Here is an 18,977-nt window from a genome sequence, read left to right on the forward strand (position 1 = left end):
AGACACACCTATGCTATGGTAAGATCATCATTTTACATTTTAGTCATTTAGCAGACGCTCTTATCCAGAGCGACTTACAGTAGTGAGTGCCTACATTTTCTTACTTTTTCTTATCAGCAGATAAGCTTAAAAGTAACGGTTAACTTGGCGTTGTGTCAATATTCATGTGTTATAATACGTGTATTACGATCTGGAGAGTGGTTATACAGAGAGTTAATAGCAGCCAGAGACAATAACAGCTCTATTTGACAGCATCATACTGGAATTGTTTTGTTCTAACACAGAGGGGGAGGAGCGTCCCTGTCTACATCACCATGCAGGGAGAACCGTGCAATTGCAGCCTGCAATTCCGGGCGTTCCTACATTCCAGCATCTACACAAACCCCTCTTTATACTTCTATTGGTCGATTTTTAAGCTAGGACGGGAGAGCTCCAGTACATTAGGTGGCGTTAATGCACAATAACGTTGGATGCCAGCCGCAGATAAACCCCACACAGGGCGGGGGCGACAACGGTAGCTAGCTAGCCGTACAGCGGTAGACAGTGTCCTTCGTCCCTGCCTGTCAGGCACTGTTTTTCCGCAGTTCTATTAACAACGGCGAGGGCAGATGTTCGGCAGGAGGGAGTTTAGCCAGGTAAACTCAGCAAAAAAAGAAACCGCCCTTTTTCAGGACCCTGTCTTTCAAAGATAATTCGTAAAAATCAAAATATCTTCACAGATCTTGATTGTAAAGGGTTTAAACACTGTTTCCCATGCTTGTTCAATGAACCATAAACAATTAATGAACATGCACCTGTGGAATGGTCGTTAGGACACTAACAGCTTACAGACGGTAGGCAATTAAGGTCACAGTTATGAAAATTTAGGAATAAAGAGGCCTTTCTACTGACTCTGGAAAAACACCAAAATCAAGATGCCCAGGGTGCCTGCTCATCTGCGTGAACGTGCCTTATGCGTGCTGCAAGGACGCATGAGGACTGCAGATGTGGCAAGGGCAATAAATTGCAATGTCCATACTGTGAGACGCCTAAGGCAGCACTACAGGGAGACAGGACGGACAGCTGATTGTCCTCACAGTGGTAGACCACATGTAACAACACCTGCACAGGATCGGTACATCCGAACATCACACCTGCGGGGACAGGTACAGGATGGCAACAACAACTGCCCGAGTTACACCAGCAACGCACAATCCCTCCATCAGTGTTCAGACTGTCTGCAATAGGCTGAGAGAGGCTGGACTGAGGGCTTGTAGGCCTATTGTAAGGCAGGTCCTCACCAGACATCACCGGCAACAATCTCGCCTATGGGCACTGTCGCTGGACCAGACAGGACTGGCAAAAAGTGCTCTTCACTGACGAGTCGCAGGTCTGTCATGGTCTGGGGCGGTGTGTTACAGCATCATCGGACTGAGCTTGTTGTCATTGCAGGCAATCTCAACACTGTGCATTACAGGGAAGACATCCTCCTCCCTCATGTGGTACCCTTCTTGCAGGCTCATCCTGACATGACCCTCCAGCATGACAATGCCACCAGCCGTACTGCTCGTTCTGTGCGTGATTTTCTGCAAGACAGGAATGTCAGTGTTCTGCCAGCAAAGAGCCCGAATCTCAATCCCATTGAGCACGTCTGGGACCTGTTGGATCGGAGGGTGAGGGCTAGGGCCATTCCCCCCAGAAATGTCCGGGAACTTGCAGGTGCCTTGGTGGAAGAGTGGGGTAACATCTCACAGCAAGAACTGGCACATCTGGGAGGAGGAGGAAATGCACTGCAGTACTTAATGCAGCTGGTGGCCACACCAGATGCTGACTGTTACTTTTGATTTTGACCCCCCTTTTGTTCAGGGACACATTATTCCATTTCTGTTCATCACATGTCTGTGGAACTTGTTCAGTTTATGTCTCAGTTGTTGAATCTTGTTATGTTAATACAAATATTTACACATGTTAAGTTTGCTGAAAATAAACGCAGTTGACAGTGAGAGGACGTGAGTTTAGTACAGTACATAGCAGAGGAGCAAGCTAGCTAGTTAGCTCAAGCTAACACACGGTGTCGATCGGTAGACAGTGTCCTTTGCCCCCACCTGTTGGGCACAGTTTACACAGCAGGCGGGAGGTGGGGGCGACACGTATGCTAGCTTGTCACTAACAAGCTAGTAACGATCACATGATGTCGCCCATTAGCCTCCCACCTTCTGTGATAGCGGGGGCGAGCGGTAGACAGTGTCCTTCACCCCCGCTGTAGGGTGTCATGTAAAAATATTCCCTGCATGAAATAGTTCCCAATCGTTCTGATTGTGTTGTGATTGTGACGTCATGTTCTAAAATATCTCACAGCGTGAAAATGTTCCCAGTTCAATAATTGCATGTGAGTCTCTTTATGTGGATGGATGAGCTCTTGCGGATGTGTCTCGTGTTTAAGGATTTGTTTGAGCAGTTCTGTTAACGACGGTGAGAGCAGGTGTTCAGCAGGCGGGAGCGAAGGACACTGTCTACCGGTGAATTTAAACAAACTGTTACGGCTTTCATATTCCTCCTCCTCGGACGAGGAGAGGCGAGAAGGATCGGACCAATACGCGGAGTGGTTAGTGTCCATAATTTATTAGCATCGAACTGAACACTATATGAAGCAAGATAACAAATAGAAAATCAAACCGACAAACAGTCCCGTGTGGCACAACGACTACACGGAAGACAAACACCCACAAAACACACGTGAAACCCAGGCTGCCTAAGTATGATTCTCAATCAGGGACAACGATTGACAGCTGTCTCTGATTGAGAATCATACCCGGCCGAACACAAACATCCCAACATAGAAAATCAAACATAGACAAACCCACCCAACTCACGCCCTGACCAACTAAATAAATACAAGAAAAAGGAAAACAGGTCAGGAACGTGACACAAACACTATATCGCCTCAAAACATGGTTAAAACTATAGTTATTATATAATATATTGACAGTCGTTGCATCCATAGTTCTGTCTGAATTTGAGATCTGTTACATTTCTCCAGCCCCCTCAGTCTTTTATCGAAACATGGGTGGGGACAAGCTGTGTTATTGTTTCTACTGCTGATTGCCGATTTAAAGGGCACTAGCCTATATACAGTTGAAGTCGGAAGTTTACATACACTTAGGTTGTAGTCATTAAAACTTGTTTTTCAACCACTCCACAAATTTCTTGTTAACAAACTTTAGTTTTGGCAAGTCGGTTAGGACATCTACTTTGTGTATGACACAAGTAATTTTTCCAACAATTGTTTACAGACAGATTATTTCAATTATAATTCACTATATCACAATTCCAGTGGGTCAGAAGTTTACATACACTAAGTTGACTGTGACTTTAAACAGCTTGGAAAATTCCAGAAAATTATGTCATGGCTTTAGAAGCTTCTGATAGGCTAATTATCATCATTTGAGTCAATTGGAGGTGTACCTGCAGATGTGTTTCAAGGCCTACCTTCAAACTCAGTGCCTCTTTGCTTGACATCATGGGAAAATCAAAAGAAATCAGCCAAGACCTCCACAAGTCTGGTTCATCTTTGGGAGCAATTTCCATCTGTACAAACAATAGTACGCAAGTATAAACACCATGGGACCACGCAGCCGTCATACCACTCAGGAAGGAGACACGTTCTGTCTCCTAGAGATGAACGTACTTTGGTGCGAAAAGTGCAAATCAATCTCAGAACAACAGCAAAGGACCTTGTGAAGGTGCTGGAGAAAACACGTACAAAAGTATCTATATCCACAGTAAAACGAGTCCTATATCGACATAACCTGAAAGGCCGCTCAGCAAGGAAGAAGCCACTGATCCAAAACCGCCATAAAAAAGCCAGACTACGGTTTGCAACTGCACATGGGGACAAAGATCGTACTTTTTGGAGAAATGTCCTCTGGTCTGATGAAACAAAAATAGAACTGTTTGGCCATAATGACCATTGTTATGTTTGGAGGAAAAAGGGAGAGGCTTGCAAGCTGAAGAACACCATCCCAACCGTGAAGCACGGGGGTGGCAGCATCATGTTGTGGGGGTGCTTTGCTGCAGGAGGGACTGGTGCACTTCACAAAATAGATGGCATCATGAGGAAGGACAATTATGTGGATATATTGAAGCAACATCTGAAGACATCAGTCAGGAAGTTAAAGCTTGGTCGCAATGGGTCTTCCAAATGGACCCCAAGCATACTTCCAAAGTTGTGGCAAAATGGCTTAAGCCACAACAAAGTCAAGGTATTGGAGTGGCCATCACAAAGCCCTGACCTCAATCCCATAGAAAATTTGTGGGCAGAACTGAAAAAGCGCGTGTGCAAGGAGGCCTACAAACCCGACTCGGTTACACCGGCTCTGTCAGGAGGAATGGGCCAAAATTCACCCAATTTATTGTGGGAAGCTTGTGGAAGGCTACCCGAAACATTTGACCCAAGTTAAACAATTTAAAGGCAATGCTGCCAATACCAAATATGTGATGAAATATGTCAAAGCTGAAATAAATCATTCTCTCTACTATTATTCTGACATTTCACATTCCTAAAATAAAGTGGTGATCCTGACCTAAGACAGAGAATTTTAACTCAGATTAAATGTCAGGAATTGTGAAAAACTGAGTTTAAATATATTTGGTTAAGGTGTATGTAAACTTCTGACTTCAGCTGTAAATGCAAGCCATTGGCCTAATTGAAGCAATGATAGACCTGACTGTGGTCAAACTAGTGTTGAGCTGCGTCCAGGATTCAGACAGTTCCTATAGTGTCTTTCCCCCCATAGGGAAGACAGAGAACAAGTGGCCAATGTTTCCCAGCTAAACCCTGACTGGATGAGAGATGGGACTGGAGCATCTCTCTGAGCCTCCTTAGATATAGGATGTCTACTCTGCTTTGTTTAAGGCCGTTTAGTCATGTCATTCTGGACAGATATCTTAGTCACTAGTCAGGCCTGTTCAGTAACAAGCACCATTCCAGAAGTACAATATAGTTATAATGATGCTTTTTCCTGATTGTGTGTGTGTACCTTGTAAGTGGGGGCGGTAGGTAGCCTAGTGGTTAGAGCGTTGGGCCAGTAACCGAAAGGTTGCTAGATCGAATTCCCGAGCTGACAAGGTAAATATCTGTTGTTCTGCCCCTGAACAAGGCAGTTAACCCACGGTTCCTAGGCCGTCATTGTAAATAAGAATTTGTTCTTAACTGACTTGCCTAGTTAAATAAAGGTTAAATTAAAAAAAAGTGAAATGCTGCTGATTCGGTTTAAAATGTCTTGACTTCCTGTCCATTGTGTGTTTGACCTTGTGTGTTTGGATCTCTCCTTTTCTGTCCCCTTCTCTCTTCATCTCTTCCCCCCCTCTCTCTTTCTCCCTCTCTCCCTCTCAGTCTTTCTGTCTCTGTCTGTGTATCTCTCTGCTCTCTCTCTAGTCCCCTACTAATTCCTGATTTATAAACATTGTAATTACATAATCATACTACCACAGACACTGTCACTGTGCATATTATCATTATTCAATAATGAGCTTCATAATGAATTGCATGTTATTTTTGTGAAAACGAAATCCAAATGAAATCTATGTAGACCTATCCTGTGTCTTGTGTCTCCCAGGCCTGGGCCTCAAGGTGGGGCAGAGTGAGGTGGGTGGTGGGGAAGGAAGGCCTAGCCCCCCATCCTTACAAGAGGCCAGCCCCAGCTTCTGCTCCAGTAGCTCCTAGCCCCCCATCCTTACAAGAGGCCAGCCCCAGCTTCTGCTCCAGTAGCTCCTAGCCCCCCATCCTTACAAGAGGCCAGCCCCAGCTTCTGCTCCAGTAGCTCCTAGCCCCCCATCCTTACAAGAGGCCAGCCCCAGCTTCTGCTCCAGTAGCTCCTAGCCCCCCATCCTTACAAGAGGCCAGCCCCAGCTTCTGCTCCAGTAGCTCCTAGCCCCCCATCCTTACAAGAGGCCAGCCCCAGCTTCTGCTCCAGTAGCTCCTAGCCCCCCATCCTTACAAGAGGCCAGCCCCAGCTTCTGCTGCAGTAGCTCCTAGCCCCCCATCCTTACAAGAGGCCAGCCCCAGCTTCTGCTCCAGTAGCTCCTAGCCCCTCATCCTTACAAGAGGCCAGCCCCAGCTTCTGCTCCAGTAGCTCCTAGCCCCCCATCCTTACAAGAGGCCAGACCCAGCTTCTGCTCCAGTAGCTCCTAGCCCCCCATCCTTACAAGTGGCCAGCCCCAGCTTTCGCTCCAGTATCCCCTAGCCTAAGCCCCTCCAGGACTGAGAAGGGACCATGAGCACAGGCAAGCCCAGCGGAATCAAGCCCCCCAGTAAGATAAGCAGGCCAACTGGGTTACCAACACGCACCTCCCCTTCCTCTGGTAAGAATCAGCCGCAGGGCTCATCATGTATCTGCTGCTGCTGCTGATGATGATGATGATTGTTTTTCCAGCTGCTTCCAAGCCTGTGCCCCCTGAGAAGTCTCCCACCCAGGATGGAGCAGTGGACTACCGGGTGGGGGAGAAGGTGTGGGTCAACGGCAACAAGCCAGGATATGTCCACTTCCTGGGGGATACATAGTTTTCCCCGGGCCAGTGGGTCGGCATCGTCCTGGATGAGGCTATCGGGAAGAACGATGGGTCTGTGGCAGGTGTCCAGTATTTCCAGTGTGAGGATGGCAGAGGAATATTCACACGGCCCTCCAAGCTGACCAAGACACCTATGCCGGAGAGGGAGGCCAATGGTGGGCAGCATAACCCTGGCGAGACAGGGGCCAAGTCCCCTAGCTCTGCTGCTGCTGGGGCTGCTACTACCACTGGTAACAGCACCAAGACACCGCTGAGTAGAACCGTGACCGGCAATGGGTCAATGTCCAACCTCTCTGAGACAGACTCAGCCAGGAAGACCAGAAGAGAACTGAGACTGGGAGACCGCGTGCTGGTAAGTGTGTGTCTGTCTGTGTGTTTGTGTGTGTTTATGTTAGTGTATGTGTGCTCATGTTTGTGTTTCTGGCTCACAGATGTGTTAACTCACAGCTCTTTCTCCTTCTCTACCCACCTCTCTTTCTCCCTCCCACCTCTATTTCTCTCTCAAGAAGGTGGGGGGTACTAAGGCAGGGGTGGTGAGGTTCATGGGGGAGACAGAGTTTGCCAAGGCGGAGTGGTGTGGAGTGGAGCTGGACGAACCTTTTGGGAAGAATGATGGAGCCGTGGCTGGAACCAGGTTAGATATATTATGACACACGTATAGACAGAGAGCCTTAAAATAATGATACTGAATAAAAACCTGTCCTTCTCTTATGATTCAGGTGTAATGCAAGTAAAAAATAAATTCATCAAATCCCATTTTATTTGTCACATGCGCCGAATACAACAGGTGTACACTTTACAGTGAAATGCTTACTCACAAGCCCTTTCTCAACTATGCAGAGTTAAAAAGTAAGAAGATTAGCAAAAAATATAATAGAAAATAGTAACACAATAAATAACAATAACGAGGCTATATAGAAGGAGTACCGGTACTGAGTCAATGTGCTGGGAGTACGATGTAGTTAAGGTGATTGAGGTAATATGTACATGTAGGTGTCACGCTCGTCGTAATGAATAGACCAAGGCGCAGCGTGAGTAGAGTTCCACATATTTTTTATAAACCGAAACTCAGCAAAACAAAACAAACAAGCACAAAAACGAAACGTGAAGCTGCTGTTGTGCACTCAGGCAACTAAATCTAGACAAGATCCCATGAATAACCATGGGGAAATGGCTACCTAAATATGATCCCCAATCAGAGACAACAATAAACAGCTGCCTCTGAACCATATCAGGCCACCATAGACATACAAATTCACCTAGATGACCCACCCAAGTCACTATCACGCCCCAAGCAACACAGAGAATAAACAGCTTACTATTGTCAGGGCGTGACAGTAGGTAACAGACTGTTAACAGACTGTAGGGGTAAAAGTGACTAAGCAATCAGGATAGATAATAAACAGAGTAGCAACAGCGTGAAGAGTGTGAAAGTGTGTCTATGTGTGAGTGTCTGTGTGTGTTTGTCGTCAATATGCATGTGTGTGTGTATTTTTTGTGTGTGAGAGTATGTAGTGTATGTGTGTGGTGTGTATGTGTGTGTTGGAGTGTCAGTGTAGTATGTGTGAGTGTGTGGGTAGAGTCCGGTGAGTGTATAGAGCCAGTGCAACCAAAAAAAGGGGGTCAATGCAAATAGTCCGGGTGGCCATGTGATGAACTGTTCATCAGTCTTATGGCTTGGGTGTAGAAGCTGTTCAGGAGCCTTTTGGTGCAAGACTTGGTGCACTGGTACCGCTTGCCGTGCGGTAGCAGATATAACAGTCTGTGACTTGGGGGGCTGAAATCTTTGACAATTTTTGGGGCCTTCCTGTAACGTTCGTCTGTTGAATTAGGTGTGGAACAAAGCGCAGCGTGGTAAGTGTTCATGTTATTTTTATTTAAACAGAACACTTAACAAAATAACCAAGAGAATGAACGAAAACGAAACAGTCCTGTCAGGTGCAGAAACACAAAACAGAAAACAACTACCCACAAAACACAGGTGGGAAAAGGATACCTAAGTATGGTTCTCAATCAGAGACAACGATAGACAGCTGCCTCTGATTGAGAAGCACACCCGGCCAAACACACAGAAATAGAAAACATAGAACACAAAACATAGAATGCCCACCCCAACTCACGCCCTGACCAAACCAAAATAGAGACATAAAAAGGATCTCTAAGGTCAGGGCGTGACACTTCCTCTGACACCGCCTGGTATAGGGGTCCTGGATGGCAGGGAGCTTGGCCCCAGTGATGTACTGGGCCGTATACACTACACTCTGTAACGCCATGCCGTCGGATGCCAAGCAGTTGCCATACCAAGCGGTGATGCAGCCAGTCAATATGTTCTCAGTGGTGCAACTGTAGAACATTTGGAGGATCTGAGGACCCATGCCAAATATTTTCAACCCCATGAGGGGGAAGAGGCATTTTCGAGCCCTCTTCACGACTGTGTTGGTGTGTTTGGACCATGATAGGACCTTATTGATGTGGACACCGAGGAACGTGAAGCTCTCGACCCGCGCCACTACAGCCACGTCAATGTTAATGAGGGGGGGGGGGGGCTCAGCCCTCCATTTCCTGTAGTCCACTATCAGCTCCCTTGTCTTGCTGACGTTGAAGGAGAGGTTGTTGTCCTGCCACCACACTGCCAGGTCTCTGACCTCCTCCCTGTAGGCTGTGTTACTGTCGTCGGTGATCAGGCCTACCACTGTCGCGTCGTTGGCAAAGTTAACGATGGTATTGGAGTCGTGCGCGGCCACGCAGTCGTGGGTGAACAGGGAGTACAGGAAGGTACTAAGCACACACCCCTGAGGGGCCCCTGTGTTGAGGGTCAGCGTGGCAGATGTGTTGTTGCCTACCCTTACCACCTGGGGACGGCCCGTCAGGAAGTCCAGGATCCAGTTGCAGAGGGAGGGGTTTAGTCCCAGGGTCCTTAGCTTAGTGATGAGCTTGGAGGGCGCTATGGTGTTGAACACTGAGCTGTAGTCAATGCACAGCATTCTTAAGTAGGTGTTCCTTCTGTCCAGGTGGGAAAGGGCAGTGTGGTGTGCAGAACAGATTGCGTCATCTGTGGATCTATTGGGGCGGTATGAGAATTGCAGTCAGTGTTCATTGTTGTTGACATGCAACATTTGTTTGGCTCTTGTTGCCTCTGAATTGAATAAATAGCATAAAATAACTTTGAAACACTCCTTTTTGAGTGGGGACCCTCTACACAGAATCAGTGTTGTTGACGTCCTCTGATATTCCTTTCTTTTGTCTCCAGGTATTTCCAGTGCCTGCCGCGATACGGTCTGTTTGCTCCAGTCCATAAGGTGACTCGTATCGGCTTCCCCAGCACCCAGCACCCAGGCTAAAGCCAAGGCTTCCTCTCGGAGACGCTCCACCATGAAGAGGAGTCCCAGTGCCTCCTCCATGAGCTCCCTGAGCTCTGTCACCTCCTCTGTTAGTGGGAAACCCAGCCGCGCTGGCCTGGTGAGACAAACACAAACGCACACGAGCAAGTCTGTTTTTTTTCTTTCCCGTGCTCTCTGAATGTGTCCGTCACTCTATTCCCCCCCAGTTGACAGAGACCTCGTCACGGTATGCTCGTAAGATCTCTGGCACCACAGCGCTACAGGAAGCGCTGAAGGAGAAGCAGCAGCACATCGAGCAGCTATTGGCCGAGAGGGACATGGAACGCGGGGAGGTCGCCAAAGCAACCAGCCATGCTGGAGAGGTGCAGCAGGAACTGTCTCTGCTCAGGAAGGTTCAGGAGCAGGTGAGGGGAGAAAACAAATACACACAGAGAGAGAAAAATACAATACACACCTGGACTATTCGTCTCCCACACAGGCGTTATGTTGTTGACCATAGAAAACCTTACTTACGGTACACTGTCCACTTTTCAATGTCATGACACTGTACTGTACTATCAAAATGCATTAATATAGCGCTTGTGTGTGTGTGTGTGTGTGTGTGTGTGTGTGTGTGTGTGTGTGTGTGTGTGTGTGTGTGTGTGTGTGTGTGTGTGTGTGTGTGTGTGTGTGTGTGTGTGTGTGTGTGTGTGTGTGTGTGTGTGTGTATATATGCTAGTATGCTATGGAGATGGAAGATAAGCTGGACCAGCTGCGTAAACTGGTGGAGACAGCAGACAGAGACAAGGTGGAGCTGCTCAGCCAACTGGAGGAGGAGAAGAGGTGTGTGTCTTGCACGGTAGGGGCTGGAGCCTGGGATGTTGGAGGAGAGGTGTGTGTCTTGCACGGTAGGGGCTGGAGCCTGGGATGTTGGAGGAGAGGTGTGTGTCTTGCACGGTAGGGGCTGGAGCCTGGGATGTTGGAGGAGAGGTGTGTGTCTTGCACGGTAGGGGCTGGAGCCTGGGATGTTGGAGGAGAGGTGTGTGTCTTGCACGGTAGGGGCTGGAGCCTGGGATGCTGGAGGAGAGGTGTGTGTCTTGCACGGTAGGGGCTGGAGCCTGGGATGTTGGAGGAGAGATGGATAGGATAACTCTTTCTATCTGTCTGACAGGAAAGTGGAAGACCTGCAGTTCACTGTGGAAGAGGCTTGTATCACTAAAGGTGACCTAGAGGTAAACAAATGATTCAGTACTCTCTACTCTGACACACACACACACACACACACACACACACACACACACACACACACACACACACACACACACACACACACACACACACACACACACACACACACACACACACACACACACACACACACAGTCTGATTACATTTTTTAGCTAAGCTAACAGAACCCAGATAATGTTATTTAACGTAGTGAAAACCACAGAGAGCGGATGTTGTTACACCTTTCTCATTTCAACCCCTCATGAAACACTGATACATCATTCTGTCATATCACCTATTTCATTTGGTCTATCTTACACGTCATACTATGTCATGACTCCATGTTTTGTTCTATAACACACCCTACACTCGGAGAACAAGGCTGGGTTTTAATACAGTATAGGTCACCAGTTGACCACGGCTCTCATCATCTTGGTTGGTTAGCTGAAGCTCTCTTGCTCATCTGATTGGTTACCTGAAGCTCTCTCACTCATCCAATTGGTTAGCTGAAAATCGTTTTAATAGTCTCTCCTCACTATCCCACTTCATACATCTCCTCTGGAAGTTCTGATTCAGTAGCTCCAGCAGTTTGGGGATATACATCTTTTAACCATTATTCACTACTACCCACTTCAGTGCACATGTTGGCATGGTGATGACTTAATGGTTTTCACAATACTCTTCTCTTGATTTTGGCTTTTGCTGCTGGAATAATAAAGAAACCAATGCTATTTTCAAGGATTTTGGTTATTCACACATTCATTAAATTAAATTATTATCTCATCATCTATTCCCTTAATCTCTTTAATTTCCCATTCACTCATTCATGATTACATTTTCTTGTTTTCGTTCTTTTATTTGTTCCTCTATCAGTTCTTCCGCCACTCTTTCCTTATTCTTTCTTTGTTTTTCTATCCATCGCCTCCCTGAGAGCTCTCTTTTCTCTCCTTGCCACGCCTCTTCTCTTTTCACATTCTTTCAACTCTCCCTCTCGCCTCCGCTCCCTCTCTTCCTCGCTCATGGAGAGGATGATGTCACAAAGCCTTCATGTGTCTCTCTCTCTCCCTTTGGCACTTACAGAAGAGCAAGAAGGATAGAGCGATGATGTCACTGATTGTAAGACCTTGTCAAGAAAGGGTTTGAGCACTGGGAGCCAAAGTGAACACAACCGAATCCACAAGATGGAGCTGTCCTGAAAATAGATCTAAGCAGATCCATAGATACACTAGACACAGTTTGGCAAACGCAATTAATGAAAAGTTACAAGACAAATGCTTAGAATGATAAGAATGTTGTCTTTATGTAGCTGTTGGTTCCAACATGGAGGATAGTTAGCAGAACTCTGTACATCTGGGACTCAATAAACCAAAGACCCAAACAGAGGTGGTTAGTGTGCGGCTCAGTCTCATAGAGGTTCACTTTAGAGGGCTAGAGTCCTTTTAGAAGATTTAGGCTGTTTCTCAAATGGCACCATATTCTCTATATGCCTCTATATATGGGTCTGCTCTATATGCCTCTATATATGGGTCTGCTCTATATTCCTCTATATATGGGTCTGCTCTATATGCCTCTATATATGGGTCTGTTCTATATTCCTCTATATATGGGTCTGCTCTATATGCCTCTATATATGGGTCTGTTCTATATTCCTCTATATATGGGTCTGCTCTATATTCCTCTATATATGGGTCTGCTCTATTTGCCTCTATATATGGGTCTGCTCTATTTGCCTCTATATATTGGTCTGCTCTATATGGCTCTATATATGGGTCTGTTCTATATGCCTCTATATATGGGTCTGCTCTATATGCCTCTATATATGGGTCTGCTCTATAATCCTCTATATATGGGTCTGCTCTATATGCCTCTATATATGGGTCTGTTCTATATTCCATATTCCTCTATATATGGGTCTGCGCTATATTCCTCTATATATGGGTCTGCTCTATATGCCTCTATATATGGGTCTGCTCTATATGCCTCTATATATGGGTCTGCTCTATTTGCCTCTATATATGGGTCTGCTCTATATGCCTCTATATATGGGTCTGTTCTATATTCCTCTATATATGGGTCTGTTCTATATTCCTCTATATATGGGTCTGCTCTATATGCCTCTATATATGGGTCTGTTCTATATTCCTCTATATATGGGTCTGTTCTATATTCCTCTATATATGGGTCTGCTCTATATGCCTCTATATATGGGTCTGCTCTATATGCCTCTATATATGGGTCTGCTCATTGAGGATTTGTCCTAATAGAATCTTTGGAATATAACATTTGAAATAAAATAGAACCCATTGAAATAAAACCTTTGGCTCTCATATGCACTTCCTACTTCCTGGTCTCTACTATGACATCATTGTTTTCTGTCCTATCCTTGTGTGTGGCATGGTGCTGGCATGTGACGCTGGTGTTGGTGTGTTCTCCTCTTCCTCCTCTTCTCTCTGACTAACAGACGCAGACCAAACTGGAGCATGCCCATATTAAGGAGCTTGAGCAGAGCCTTCTGTTTGAAAAGACCAAAGCTGACAACCTGCAGAGGGATTTAGAGGACACTAGGGTAATGCCATCATAGACATAAGATATACAACATCATTGGGTACTACTTCTGGATATTCCTGGATCTTACATTCTAGACACAGTAGGGTTGGGGTGTATGTTGCGGATCAATGTAGTTTCACAGCCATCTGGCAAAGAAAAAAGGAATGTTTGCAGCTCTGGTAGGCTCCCATGGTGATTTAATCAGACGCACAATAAAGACAACGTTTCCATCCGAGTTGGCTCTTCGTCAGGTCATACACCACTGTGAAACACACCTACTGAAATACCTCTAGAGGCATGTACATCCGGTCAGTTAAATACATATAGTACATTAAGATCACAATAAATATTACACAGTAGACATATATGGAAAAACATTAATACATCTAGTTTTTTTAATCCATGTCAACTAATATAGGTGTACAATAGATAAAAAACGGGGAGACAAATGCGTCAATCATTTTGTATACAATATTATATAGGGAAAATGGAAGAAAGTACCTCCTTGTGAGCAGAGCACATTTTACTGAAATTGTTTTCTATCTAGTTCTTCATTTAGACGTCTTAAAGACAGAATGTTGAAGAAATGTAATCAAAAGGACTCTTGTCTCAGGAGGAAATACTCAAATTGCCACAGCATTCCACAATGTTTCTTCTGGATGCCCCAAACTCTCTGGAACAAAAAGCTGTTCTCATGCTGCTGCGACTTGTACCTTAGTCTTATCTGCACATTCTTACCCTGCCTTGATACTGTTCTTCATATAGGGCATAAATTATATTGGATTTCTTTTCAAATATATTGTTGCCCTATCTCAAAAAAGCTGGATGGGCGAGGGCTGGCTCTCTCTACTCTCTGCCCTCTCATTCCCCCCTCTTATTCTACCTCCCCCTTCTCTCTCTCCTCAGGTGGCCACAGTGTCTGAGCGGTCCAGGATCATGGAGCTGGAGAGCGAGGTAGCGGAGCTCCAGATGAGACTACGCTCCTCCCAGCAGACAGGGGGCGCTGTGTCGCTGTCACCAGAGGCGCTCAGCAACCTCAAGGCCCGGGCCCAGTCCCAGGAGAAGAAGGTGGGGGATCTCATAGTCATGGTCAAAAAACATCCCCTTAATAACCCCTTAGCTCCTACTCCTCTAACAGGGATGGGCAACTCAAATCCAAACCTGGCCTCAGGGAAATTTGTAGAATTTGGGACATAAATTTGTGTCCCTCTATTTAGTATGATATGTTGTGTTACGTTACGTTATGAACGGAGTATTGGTCGTACAATATCATACGAATTAGATGACGTAATGTATCATACATCTTGTCTGGTTGTACAAATCATAGAAATTAGATTATGTAATGTATCATACATCTTGGAGTGCATTTGGAAACGTACGGTGCATTCGGAAAGTATTCAGACCCCTTAACTTTTTCCACATTTTGTTACGTTACAGCCCTATTCTAAAAGGATTTTTTTTTTAAATCTCTCATCAATCTACACACAATGACAAAACAAAATACCCCACAATGACAAAACAAAACTGTTTTTTAATTTTTTTTGCAAATTTATAAACATAAAAATACTGATATCACATTTTTATAAGTATTCAGACACTTTACTCAGTACTTTGTTGAAGCACCTTTGGCAGCGATTACAGCCTTGAGTCTTCTTGGGTATGACGCTACAAGCTTGGCACACCTGCATTTGCGGAGTTTCTCCCATTCTTCTCTGCAGATCCTCTCAAGCTCTGTCAGGTTGGATGGGGAGTGTCGCTGCACAGCTATTTTCAGGTCTCTCCAGAGATGTTTGATCGGGTTCAATTCCGGGCTATGGCTGGGCCACTCAAGACATTCAGAGACTTGTCTGAGGTCCTGAGTGCTCTGGAGCAGGTTTTCATCAAGGATCTCTCAGTACTTTGCTCCGTTCATCTTTCCCTCGATCCTGACTAGTCTCCCAGTCCCTGCCGCTGAAAAACATCCCCACAGCATGATGCTGCCACCACCATGCGTCACCGTAGGGATGGTGCCAGTTGGTGCCAGTTTTCATCCAGACATGACACTTGGCATTCAGGCCAAAGAGTTCAATCTTGATTTCATCAGACCAGAGAATCTTGTTTCTCATGGTCTGAGAGTCTTTATTTTCCTTTTGGCAAACTCTAAGCGGGCTGTCATGTGTATTATACTGAGGATTGGCTTCCGTCTGGCCACTCTACCATAAAGGCCTGATTGGTGGAGTGCAGCAGAGATGGTTCTCCTTCTGGAAGTTTCTCCCATCTCCACAGAGCAACTCGAGCTCTCTGAGTGACTAGCGGGTTCTTGGTCACCTCCCTGACCAAGGCCATTCTCCCCCGATTGCTCAGTTTGGCTGGGTAGCCAGCTGTAGGAAGGGTCTTGTTGGTTCTCAACTTCTTCCATGTAAGAATGATGGACCCCACTGTGTTCTTGGGGACCTTAAATTCTGCAGAAATGTTTTGTTACCCTTCTCCAGATCTGTGCCTTGACACAATCCTGCTCCGGAGCTCTTCAGACAATTCCTTCAACCTCATGGTTTGGTTTTTGCCCTGAAATGCACTGTCAACTGTGGGACCTTTATATAGACAGGTGTGTGCCTTTCCAAATCATGTCCAATCAATTTAATTTACCACAGGTGTACTCAAGTCAAGTTGTAGAAACATGATCAATGGAAACAGGATGCACCAAAGCTCAATTTCGAGTCTCATATCTCAGGGTCTGAATACTTACGTAAATAAGGTATTTCTGTTTTTTATTTTTCATACATTTGCACAAAAAAAAAAAAAAACAGTTTTCACTTTGTCATTATGGGGTATTGTCTGTAGATTGATGAGGATTTTTTTTATTTAATACATTTTAGAATAAGGCTGTAATGTAACAAAATGGGGAAAATGGGTCTGAAAATGTGGGGGCTGAATACTTCCGAATGCACTGTATAGTATTATACGTCTTGCTCTTAGACCACTTTTCCTCCCACCCATCCTCCCCGACCAACCTCCCTTCTTTTGTTTCTGTCATAAGTAACCAGACCATTATTCCATTTGTAACTTAAGGTAACATTCATACTAAATGGAGGTACACAAATATATACTGAACAAAAATATAAAACACAACATGTAAAGTGTTGGTCCCATGTTTCATGAGCTGAAAGAAAAGTTTTGAGAATTTGGTAGTATGTCCAACCGGCCTCACAAACGCAGACCACGTGTAACCATGCCAGCCCAGGACCGCCACATCTGGCTTCTTCACCTGAGGGATCGTCTGAGACAAGCCACCTGGACAGCTGATGAAACAGAGGAGTGTTTCTGTCTGTAATAAAGCCCTTTTGTGGGGAAAAACTAATTCTGATTGGCTGCGCCCCAATGCCCTCCCAGGCCCACCCATGGCTGCACCCCTGCCCAGTCATGTGAAATCCATAGATTAGGGCCTAATTAATTGATTTCAATTGATTGATTTCCTTATATGAACTGTAACTCAGTAAAAGCATTGAAATTGTTGCATGTTGCATTTATATTTTTGTTCAGTATATGTTCCGAAGCCGATGTCTGTTTAATATGGTCAGGCTGCCAGTCCTGGTCTGCTGTGTGCGCACAGCTTTTGTTCCACCCTGTGTGTGTAGGCTTTTGTTCCAGCACGGTCATTCCCATGGTCTTTGCATTTACAATCATCTGTTTTTTCTGGTTTTGCCTCCCTTTGGACATTACTATGTCTCCTGTCTGTCTTCCCTCCAGATAAGTGAACTGAATGTGAATCTGGACAGCAGGCAGAAACAGCTATGCTCTGTAGAAGAGGACAAGAGCTCCCTGGAACAGCAGCTAACCAGCCTGGTGAGACACCCACACACACGTGTACACACACACGTGTACACACACACACACACACACACGTGTCACACACGCACGTGTACACACACACACGTGTACACACACACACACACACACACACACACACACACACACACACACACACACACACACACACACACACACACACACACACACACACACGTGTACACACACACACACACACACACACGGTCATGATGATAAAAGTTGTTAGCCTTCCCTGTATAGCTCATGGAGAAAGAATGTTATTGCTCTTTAGTCAATCAATCAATCAATCAAATGTATTTATAGAGCCCTTTTTACAAAGCACAGCCCCCACACCACCAAAGAGATATCAACAGACAACTAACTTACTACCCTGAGACAATGCAGAGTATAGCCCACATAGCTCTCCCAAACCGCACAAGCCTGAGGGGGCGCAAAACAGGACAGGAAGATCACGTCAGGGACTCAACCCACTCAAGTCGAGTATAGCGAAAAAATCCTGGCATGACTTGATGCACCCCTCCTAGGGACGACATGGGAGAGCGCGAGCAGCCAGTGACTCAGCCCCCATAATAGGGTCAGCGGCAGAGAATCCCAGTGGAGAGAGAGGGGTGCCGGCCAGGCAGAGACAGCAAGGGTAGTTCATCACTCCAGTGCCTTGCCGTTCACCTTTGCACCCCTCGGCCGGACTACACTCAATCATAGGACCTACTGAAGAGTGCCGTTTGTTGTTCTTTGTTTGTTTGTTTGTTTGCCATTTCAGAGACAGAAACTGGACGTAGCAGAGGAAAAGAACAAGAGGACGGCACGAACCATGCAAGGTAAGCAAAGCGGCACTAAGAGAGGCACTGGTAAAGATTCATCATGAAGAGTCTCTCCGACTTTTGTTGCAGAGCTGGAGAAGAGAGGAGAGCAGACGGAAAAAGAGAGGGAGGCACAGAGAGAAGAGAACCAAGGCAAAGAGAAAGAGCTCCAGGATAGACTGACGCAGGTGTGTGTGTGTGTCTGTGCATCTACGTGCGTGCGTGCCTGCGTGTGTGTGTCTGTGTGTGTGTCTGCGTGCGTGCCTGCGTGCGTGTGTTGTAGGAAAACAATTGTCTTTCTGTCGGTTGTGTGTGTGCCTGTATGTGTGCAGGTGGAAAGGTGTGTATGTAATGTTTGTAGCATGATGTATGCTTGAAAACAGCAGCTGTGACGCACAAGGTCATATAATGTTCATCCAGACCCACCGAAGCTGAGCTAGATCTCTGAGGCTGAAGCTAGATCTCTGAGGCTGAAGCTGGATCTCTGAGGCTGAAGCTATGGCTGCAGGCTAGCTGAACAATGTCAAAATGAATACATGACTAACACAAACACATACACACAGGCACACACACACAAGTGACTAACCTTTTCCATGTCTCTTTAATATGCAGGCAGGCGTCTACTTTATGTAATGTTTATATAACTAAATACTTAATGTTCCACCATAGTTCATGATTAAAGATGTATTATTTCAAATGAACTTT

General features: G+C 45.7%; 1 protein-coding gene across 1 annotated transcript in view; it reads left to right on the forward strand.

The window, feature by feature from the left end:
- The first annotated feature begins 7,091 nt into the window (after positions 1-7,091).
- The window catches only part of LOC120044798 (CAP-Gly domain-containing linker protein 1-like), a 28,206-nt gene continuing 16,320 nt past the window's right edge, over positions 7,092-18,977 (forward strand). The window contains exons 1-9 of the mRNA XM_038989471.1: positions 7,092-7,183; positions 9,800-9,825; positions 9,872-10,008; positions 10,097-10,294; positions 13,559-13,663; positions 14,551-14,712; positions 17,371-17,466; positions 18,233-18,290; positions 18,342-18,460. Of these exons, the coding sequence (XP_038845399.1) occupies positions 7,092-7,183; positions 9,800-9,825; positions 9,872-10,008; positions 10,097-10,294; positions 13,559-13,663; positions 14,551-14,712; positions 17,371-17,466; positions 18,233-18,290; positions 18,342-18,460 (993 nt within the window). The remainder of the gene's footprint in view (positions 7,184-9,799; positions 9,826-9,871; positions 10,009-10,096; positions 10,295-13,558; positions 13,664-14,550; positions 14,713-17,370; positions 17,467-18,232; positions 18,291-18,341; positions 18,461-18,977) is intronic.

Source organism: Salvelinus namaycush, chromosome 3, assembly GCF_016432855.1.
Source record: "Salvelinus namaycush isolate Seneca chromosome 3, SaNama_1.0, whole genome shotgun sequence".
NCBI classification, from domain to species: Eukaryota; Metazoa; Chordata; class Actinopteri; order Salmoniformes; family Salmonidae; genus Salvelinus; species Salvelinus namaycush.